General features: G+C 37.9%; 1 protein-coding gene across 1 annotated transcript in view; it reads left to right on the top strand.

Annotated features, from left to right (window-relative positions):
• The first annotated feature begins 693 nt into the window (after positions 1 to 693).
• Positions 694 to 9,413, top strand: part of scfd1 (sec1 family domain containing 1) — a 34,167-nt gene continuing 25,447 nt past the window's right edge. The window contains exons 1-7 of the mRNA XM_005728564.1: positions 694 to 792; positions 1,971 to 2,041; positions 2,636 to 2,724; positions 3,277 to 3,367; positions 4,404 to 4,526; positions 4,900 to 4,987; positions 8,437 to 8,526. Coding sequence (XP_005728621.1) covers positions 762 to 792; positions 1,971 to 2,041; positions 2,636 to 2,724; positions 3,277 to 3,367; positions 4,404 to 4,526; positions 4,900 to 4,987; positions 8,437 to 8,526 — 583 coding nt within the window. The 5' untranslated portion in view covers positions 694 to 761. The remainder of the gene's footprint in view (positions 793 to 1,970; positions 2,042 to 2,635; positions 2,725 to 3,276; positions 3,368 to 4,403; positions 4,527 to 4,899; positions 4,988 to 8,436; positions 8,527 to 9,413) is intronic.

Below are 9,413 nucleotides of genomic sequence, written 5' to 3'. Positions count from 1 at the left end.
TATCTCTACTTTCAAGATTAGGCTTCAAACTTTCCTTTTTGCTAAAGCATATAGTTAGGGCTGGACCAGGTGACCCTGAATCCTCCCTTAGTTATGCTGCAATAGACGTAGGCTGCCGGGGGATTCCCATGATGCATTGAGTTTTTCCTTTCCAGCCACCTTTCTCACTCACTATGTGTTAATAGACCTCTCTGCATTGAATCATATCTGTTATTAACCTCTGTCTCTCTTCCACAGCATGTCTTTTATCCGTCTTCCTTCCCCCGCCCCTCCCTGAGCCTGGTTCTGCCGGAGGTTTCTTCCTGTTAAAAGGGCGATTTTCCTTCCCACTGTCGCCAAAGTGCTTGCTAATAGGGGGTCATATGATTGTTGGGTTTTTCTCTGTATCTATGAAGCGCCTTGAGGCGACTTTTGTTGTGATTTGGCGCTATATAAATAACATTGAATTGAATTGAATTGAATTAAGGCTGAGCTCATTTCAAATATTTCATACTCCTAATCAATTCCTCATATTCTATTAAATCAGTGCCTGTAGTGGCTGTTTTGTGAGGACCACATAACTCTGAAAAACAGCTGTTAAAAATTTCATTATTGGTCTACTGGAAAACGGAACTTTACTTTGATGATCTGCGTTCTTTCTTGTATTCTCTGTTAAACAGCACCAGAGTGAGACCTCTTCACTTTCTACTCTTCTCTGACGTGTGAGCTGACGTCGAGCTGGTGCCACGTCATCAGTCACTCCGTAACTAACAACATCAAACATGGCGGCGTCTGTCCGGGAGAAGCAGACAGGTTTGTTAAAATGTTTTCTTTCCTTCGTTAGCATTATATCAGGCGAAAGACAGCAGCGCTGACGGTCTGTGGAGAGGTCCACCAACCCGAAGTCTGACTGAGATACCATTCCCCCTCTTAAATAGCTGACAAACTAAACTACGTGCTAAACTAACAGGGGCTGAGCTACTTCATTAATGTTCCTGTTTCACTATTTATAGCGGAACTCGTTCATTTTTCCTATTTTACAGACACGTTAACTTGTCAACCACACTGTTAAATTATTTACCCAAAGTTAACCCGTCGTCCTGTCAGCTATCAGTGCTGCTAGCTCTACTACGGTAGAAATAGCTACGGATAGCTAGCCTCCTGCTAACTGTGAAGAAAGCCTTAAGCTATTTCTAGTTTCTAGCTTCATATACACTGGATGAATCCTCTCGTCATCATGTGATTATACTCTTATGGTTTCAGTAAGCTTTGTTGTTTGGATCAGTTTATTGTTGTATTGCTTTTTAATATTATTTATTAATATTAAATATTGGATGGACAGGAGAATGTGGATGTCTTATTCTTGCATATACTTTTTTTTATTCAAGTACATTTATTGAATATTTTTGTGGGCAGTCTGGTCAGTGAATAAAGAGATTTATCAATGTGTGATCTAGAGCTGCAGTGATTAGTGGGATTATCAAATCGATAGCTGGCAAAAAATAAAGCTAGCTGTTTACTGCAGTCCCAGAGGACTGCATCAGTAGTCTAGTTTCAAGTTAATAAATATTTTGTCCATGAAATGCTCAGAGAAATGTTTCCACACACTAAAATCACATCCTACAGAATTTCGTTTTTAGTCAAAAGTGCAACAGTTAGTCAATTATGATTATCATAGCAGATAGTCATTATTGACATTTTAAAGAAACAAATGTGACAAATAAAACCTAAAATGCAAAGATTTTAGGCTTTATTTTGTCATATGGCATGCCATATCCCCAGGCTCGTTTCACTATTAAAAAAAAAGCATGTTAAACCCTTGACATATTTCAGAAGAGTATTTGTTGAGATGTCTAAAACAACATTTTGATTACAGAAACAACTGCTTCTCAGTTAAGCTAGTATTAATGGAGCAGTATTTATTAGCCATGTGGATACTGATCTGGTTGTGTGTGCCCTAACATAAAAGTTTCTGTGTTGCATTTCTGCAGTCGCTTTGAAGCGAATGTTGAACTTCAATGCACCTCCTCTGAAGAACACTGCAGCTGAGCCAGTATGGAAGGTAAGTCACTTTGACAGTGCAGTAACTCAACAGGCGTCAAGGAAAAACATCCAGCCTGAAATCATGACTTAAATACTGAGACTCATACTCGCCGTGCATAAATGCTCAATGTCTTCAGAAAATGCAGTGTGCTGCATTGTGTGTTAAATCTTATTTAGGATTAACTCAGCCTCTTAAAGTCCACATCCTGTGTTTCTAAGAGGAGTTGAAGGGACAGTGTACGTGCTTACTGTGTAATGAAGAATGTCATGCTTTTCAAGGTGAACTCAAAGTTTAATAAATAAATACATAATAATTCTATAGTTCACATAGGCCATGTAGTCAACCTAAGCCACAATGCTGGCAAATCAGCTGATGTCAGTGCCAGCCCACATCCCCAACTCAATCTTTCATGCTGTTAATCAGTGTATGTATGTATCAGTAGTTCACCCTCAGATCTGCATTCCACTAGCAATCACTGCTTTCACATGCCAGACTTTTCACACAGTGAAAGCAGTCACATAAATAAGTGTTGTGTGGTTTATCAGTAAGACTTTGTATTTGTGATTTCTGCCTGGGTCAGAAAAAGTCTTTTGATCTCTGCCTTTTCTGCAGGTGTTAATATATGACCGGTTTGGCCAAGACATCATCTCCCCACTGCTGTCTGTCAAAGAGCTCCGAGACATGGGCATCACTCTGCATCTGTAGGACACACACACACACACACACACACACACACACACACACACAGAGCTGTTTTAAGAGAACAGCAAAACAAAATATTACATAATCAAAAATAATCATAATCATCGGTAATCACCACAAAGCCAGCTGGTCACATGCTCCTCTCAGAGAAGGCACTGGAGAGTCACCTCAGCTGTTTACCTCTGTTGGTTTTGGCACCAAAACTTTCACGCACTTTTTCTGAAATCAGTTGTGTATAACAAAAAACTTGCTGTTATATAATCATTATAGAAATTCATAAATAGATTCAAAATATGAATGAATTAATACATTTCTTCAGTTGAATCTGTGAAAATGCCAATAATAATTGCTACAAATGTTTCATTTTCCTAGCAAAATATAAAGAAACAAGAGTTTTGTAGCAGTTGATTATGGGGCAGCTGTTTCACAAATTTTACTTTTGTTTCGTTTTGCAGTTTTTAACAGAGAAAAAATTTTGTGTGTGTGTGTGTGTGTGTGTGTGTGTGTGTGTGTGTGTGTGTGTGTGTGTGTGTGTGTGTGTGTGTGTTCAGGCTGCTTCATTCAGACAGAGATCCTATTCCAGATGTTCCTGCTATTTATTTTGTCATGCCCACAGAGGAGAACATCGACAGGATTTGTCAGGTGATCGCACACAGTAACTCATTAAGCTGCACTCAGCTCTTTGCCTGAGTGCGTTTATCTACTCTGGGAATTACAGAAGAGTTCCTTTCAGAAGTTGCAGGACCAAAACCACGAGCTAAAAGACGCTAAAAGCTCAAATCATTTTTCAGTTATCCCGTTTAATTTTCATCTGTCATTAAAGTTTGGTAAAAACATTGACAATCCCAGCTTTATTCGTTTATTCGTCTCCTTTCTGGAGCTTGACCTTTCCTTTTTATTGAGAAATGATTTATCATTTTTCTGTGTTTGTGTCATCTGTGAGGAAAGCTCACAGCTTTCCTTCTCAAATTTAAGCCCAAGTTTCTGTGTTTTTGTGATTTGATGAGTTCATTAACCTCCTAATGCCTCTTTAACTCTTGAACTCTTTAATTGCATGAATCTTTAATTTCTCTTTGCTATTTGGGTTGATTGTGCAAAATTTAATATTGTGGTCTAGACATCCCAAAATGTGATGTCCACATATGTGGACGACAGGTTCTTAGAGGTAAAAAATGCAGCAGCAAAATATTGTTATTATCATTTATCATCTTTTAGCAACTGATGATACTCAGCATCCCACACTGGAATATTTTCTGGATTTTTGTTGTCAGAATACTCTAATACAGAACTTGCTTGCAATAAAGAACCAAGTACTGCTGCTTGGTGTGGAGGGAAAAATAGAACTTGATTAATTGATCCCGATTCTTAAAGGATGTCTTGGTTCTGTTGTGTCATGTCATTTTTTTAAAATTGTGGCACATATAGTGTGGACACTTAGGGATGATCTTGAGCTCTGGAAACATTTTTGTTGATTATTTAATGATCCAATAATCAGTACTTGTCAGACTGAGATATTTTGGCCTACTACGCACTAATTTTTAGAAATGCAGTGTTCATCATATTCGCAATCTCATCATTGTTTTAAAATAATATTAAATATTAACTGTAATTTCATGTCTGTTCTCCGTGTGTGTGTGTGTGTGTGTGTGTGTGTGTGTGTGTGTGTGTGTGTGTGTAGGACTTGAGGAACCAGCTGTATGAGTCATACTATCTGAACTTCATCTCTGCCATCAGTAGAAGTAAATTGGAGGACATTGCCAGTGCCGCATTGGCTGCTAACGCTGTTACCCAAGTCACCAAGGTTACGTTCTTTCTGTGTTTATGAAGCACTCCTTTTTGGTGCAGTGACAACTAAGTAAATGTTTAAAATGCAAAAATATTTCAATAAGGCAATGACAATTTATTAAATAACAAAAAAATCAGAAAATTAGCAACATTTGACAAATGTAAATATTAAAAGGTTTATTTGATTCTTTTTACTTTTGCTTTTATTACTATCATTATTATTATTATTGCTAGATTGTGGTCATTATTTTTGCTTCCTTCTCTTTGCAACCTTGCGGGATAATTTATATCAGCTCAGTAACACAGGTTTTGTAATAGATTCATCGAGCAGGTGTAATATTATTGTGTCCAGCACTAATTAATCAGGCTGATATCTGTTTGTGTTTCAGGTGTTTGATCAGTATCTAAACTTTATCACTTTGGAAGATGATATGTTCATCCTCTGCAATCAAAATAAGGAGCTCATTTCCTACCATGGTAAAACAAAGACACACACACACACACACACACACCTTTCTGTCTTTGTGATCTAAATCTACAGTTTCCCGTTATTTCTACAACTCTGATTTTCCTCTGACAGAGTGATTGGAACAGATACTCTTTTGTCACAAAAAACATTCATGAAGTTTGGTTCTTTTATGACTTTATTATGGGTTAGCAGAAAAAAGTGATCGCATCTGCTGGGTAAAAAGTATACATACAGCAACATGAATTAGCAATTTTGGTGACTTAGAAAGTTGTTAGTGAAATGAGCTTCATAGCATAGCCTTTTAACTTCTTGTGAGTGATTATGAGTGACTACAGCTGGTGACTTCTCTGAGGCCAGTTAAATAGGGCTCATTGGATACAAACGCTACAATGGGGACAGTCAAAGGAGCTCAGCATGGATCTGAAAAAGCAAATTATTGACTTGAACAAGTCAGGAAAGTCACTTGGGGCCATTTCAAAGCAGCTGCAGGTCCCAAAAGCAACAGTGCAAACAACTGTTTGTAAGTATAAAGTGCATGGCACTGTTTTGTCACTGCCACGATCAGGAAGAAAACGCAAGCTGTCATCTGCTGCTGAGGGAAAAATGGTCTGGAGGGTGAAGAGTCAACCGAGAATCACCAAAAAGCAGATCTGCCAAGAATTAGAAGCTGCTGGAACACAGGTGTCATTGTCTACAGTCAAACGTGTTTTGCATCTCCATGGACTGAGAGGCTGCCGTGCAAGAAGGAAGCCCTTGCTCCAAAAGCAGCACCTTAAGGCTCGACTGAAGTTTGCTGCTGATCACATGGACAAAGATAAGACCTTCTGGAGGAAAGTTCTGTGGTCAGATGAAACAAAAATCTAGCTTTTTGGCCACAATGCCCAGCAATATGTTTGGAGGAGAAAAGGTGAGGCCTTTAACCCCAAGAACACCATGCCTACAATCAAGCATGGTGGTGGTAGTTTTATCCTGTGGGGCTTTTTTGCTGCCAGTGGAACAGGTGCTTTACAGAGAGTAAATGGGACAATGAAGAAGGAGGATTACCTTCAAATTCTTCAACATAACCTAAAATCATCAGCCCGAAGGTTGGGTCTTGGGCGCAGTTGGGTGTTCCAACAGGACAGTGACCCCAAACACACATCAGAAGTGGTAAAGGAATGGCTAAATCAGGCTAGAATAAGGGTTTTAGAATGGACTTCCCAAAGTCCTGACTTAAACCTCATTAAAAACATGTGCACAATGCTGAAGAAACAAGTCCATGTCAGAAAGCCATCAAATTTAACTGAACTGCACCAATTCTGTCAAGAAGAGTGGTCAAAGATTCAACCAGAATCTTGTGGGTGGCTACCAAAAGCACCTAATTGAAGTGAAAATGGCTAAGGGACATGTAACCAAACATTAGCACTGCTGTATGTATATTTTTGACCCAGCAGATGTGATCACTTTTTTCTGTTAACCCATATCAAAGTCATAAGAGAACCAAACTTCATGAATGTTTTTTGTGACAAAGAAGCATCTGTTCCAATCACTCTATCAGAGGAAAATCAGAGTTGTAGAAATAACAGGAAACTCAAGAGAGCCTTGATATTATGTTCTTTACAAGTGCATGTAAACTTTTGACCACAACTGTAAGTTGAAGCTTAAAACCAAATCTGAAGCGTCAAACAGCATTTTGATGTTGTGAGGTTTTTAGATGTATATTATTGTTTTCTAATAAAAAATTTTATTTGTATTTATTCATGAAACATTTTATTGAGTCACGTTTCAAAGTGCTTCACGGAAGAAGCTAAATAGGAAGATCAGAAAATCAAGTGACAATATAAGAGATAAAAGTATATGATAGTGATGTACACACACGAAGAAGTCCTTCAAAAGTACTTGGCAATCCATAGTTTTCATGCCAGACTTGGTTGGCAAAACAGTTCAGCAGTTCTTTATTCTCCAGCCCTCCTTTGAATATCTTTGAGTTTAAAAATGCCAGATAGTTACTGTGCTATTGAATGCACTACTCACTATGTATTTATAACTGTCAGAGGGGCATAGAGTATGGCACCAACATGTGAGCATACATCTCCTAACCCTGTCCTACAGGTTTACCTGACCTGGAAAAATACTCACTCAGCTTTACTGTTATGACACAACATTTATGAGACAAACTTTTTTCTAAAAGTCCAAGTCAACAAAATGTAAGATTTACGTGTGGCAGTTTGTTTAATCTAGCTATGTAGCACTTACCTGTGTTTTAATGATCAACAATTTAATGCTCCTCACCCCCCACGTGGTGGCATTATTTCATCCAAATATACATTTACAGAAACCAGAGAGCTCCAGTACAGCACCCACAGCCTGAGGACAAGATGTTTTGACAACATAATTTTTCCCCTCCCTTTCCAAACCAGTGAGCACTGTCAGTAGCAGATGTCACAGCCACAGCAATTGCTTTTTCTCCAGCACAGTTTGCAGCAAATTGCAGACCGCAAACCTTAGTAAATTGGGTTTGTGCGATTCATTTATACTGTTCTTCCAAAAACTTTTGCCCTCTCAAGCGGAAACATATGTATGGAAATACATGGAATTAAAGTACAAAACACAACGTGTTGCTTTAGGAAATTCTGACAGGACCTTTTTTTGGTCATCATTTTTGTGGGTCTTGTTTTTTTTTTTGAGTTATTATGATAAAAGCAGCCAGGAGATGACAGCAAAGTAGAACAGAGCAGGGTAAGGGCAAATACTACAAATAACCCAGAGCACATTAGAACCTGGACCGCTGTGTTCACTTCATGGCATATACATCACCTGCTTGGCACACTGAGCTAAACAATGACCCTAACACTAAAAGAGGGTTACATGCTGGTGCAGACCATTAGCAAATCTGTCCCTGAGACTACTGAGGTGCCTTCACCTGCCTCGTCTGAAATCATTATTTCACTTATCCATTTAAATCTACTTGGATTTAATTGAAGTGTAATAATATTTTAATTTAAAGCTTCTGCTAAAATATCAGCAGGATATTTCACATTGCAGAAGTAGTTTGTGATGAACTGATCTAAGATTGTGACAAATGGTGGTTTATTGCACATAATTCAGTATAAACCTGAAATCCATGTATTAAGAGTTAAGCTATCAGGTGTGTAGATTAGCAAAAGAACACAACACATTATGTGTCATAAAACCCTGATGGATATGTATGTGTAAAGAGGAGTATCTTGTCTTGTATTTCATATTATGTGTACTGACATTTATTAAATTCAAAGGAAATAGTATGACATACAGACAGCTTTAGTCACTGAAACTTGAATGACCAACACAAACACACTTATATATAGTGAGTATAGCTTCCTATACTAGACGTAATATAATGACTAGAAGAGACATGTTGTTTTAGCTGCCACCTTTTCTACTTAAATAAACACAGAGTAAGTGTTTCTGCTTTGCCTGTTTTTTCACTCCTGTGCAGCCATCAACAGGGCAGACATCCAGGACACAGACATGGAGGCCATCATGGACACCATTGTAGACAGTCTTTTCTGTTTCTTCGTCACTCTTGGTGAGTGTGGCTCATAGAATGACAGCCAAGGCAAATATCTGATATCTGTGTGCTTACAAATTCACCTGGATTTCACAATGTTTATTTTTTTTAGCTCAAGCATTTTTTTCAGTTAGGTGTGTTACTGTTACAGTCCACTAGATGGTAATGCAATCTTTTTTTATTATCGGGGTAAAAACTCGTCAAACTCCCTCGACTCTGTCAAAACCACAGTAGCTTTGCTAGTTTACAGTAAGGACAAATTGGCACAATACCACAGTGGCCAAAGTATGTAGATGGGAGTGGAAATCTCTTAGTTTTCTGTTAACAATTTATAATCATAAATGCAATCAGTCCTCTTCACTAATGTAGTATATACAGTAATACTGTTTCACACATGGCAATTTAGATCAGTGAAAACCAGCCAAAGAAGAATGAATAAGCTTTTCATGTAATGGTGAACTCTTTTGTCAGAATTTTCTGGGGATTGTGTGTTGGTCTGTAGGTTGGGACAGCTATTCACTGGGTCGATCTGAAAGTTCAGTTAGAAAGTTAGACTAACTCTCTGACTCTGTCAGTAAAACTGACCTTTTAGAGTCAATTTTTCTTTGTAAAACTGGTCTCAACATTTTTAGACCACAATAATCAGTATAGTATTTGAAGGTTTTTTTGACAACCTTAAGTTACCTGTAACTCACTATTTGCACATCATTCTTATTAAATAGTGGCTCAACATTGAACCAAGTTGTGATGCTTCGTTGGAAGAAAACATCTCTCTGAATTCTATTTGTCTGTAAACCATTTTAACCTTCTAATTTAGGGATTCTGTTGATAAAGATATGTATCTCTTTGGCAATTGGCATTATTATTTTTGTTGTTGTTGTTAAGTTTAATGAGACTTCATTAAA

This window comes from Pundamilia nyererei, unplaced genomic scaffold (genome assembly GCF_000239375.1).
Source record: "Pundamilia nyererei isolate P.nyererei 1_Seehausen unplaced genomic scaffold, PunNye1.0 scaffold00029, whole genome shotgun sequence".
Classification (NCBI taxonomy): domain Eukaryota; kingdom Metazoa; phylum Chordata; class Actinopteri; order Cichliformes; family Cichlidae; genus Pundamilia; species Pundamilia nyererei.
This window is presented reverse-complemented; position numbering and strand designations above follow the sequence as displayed.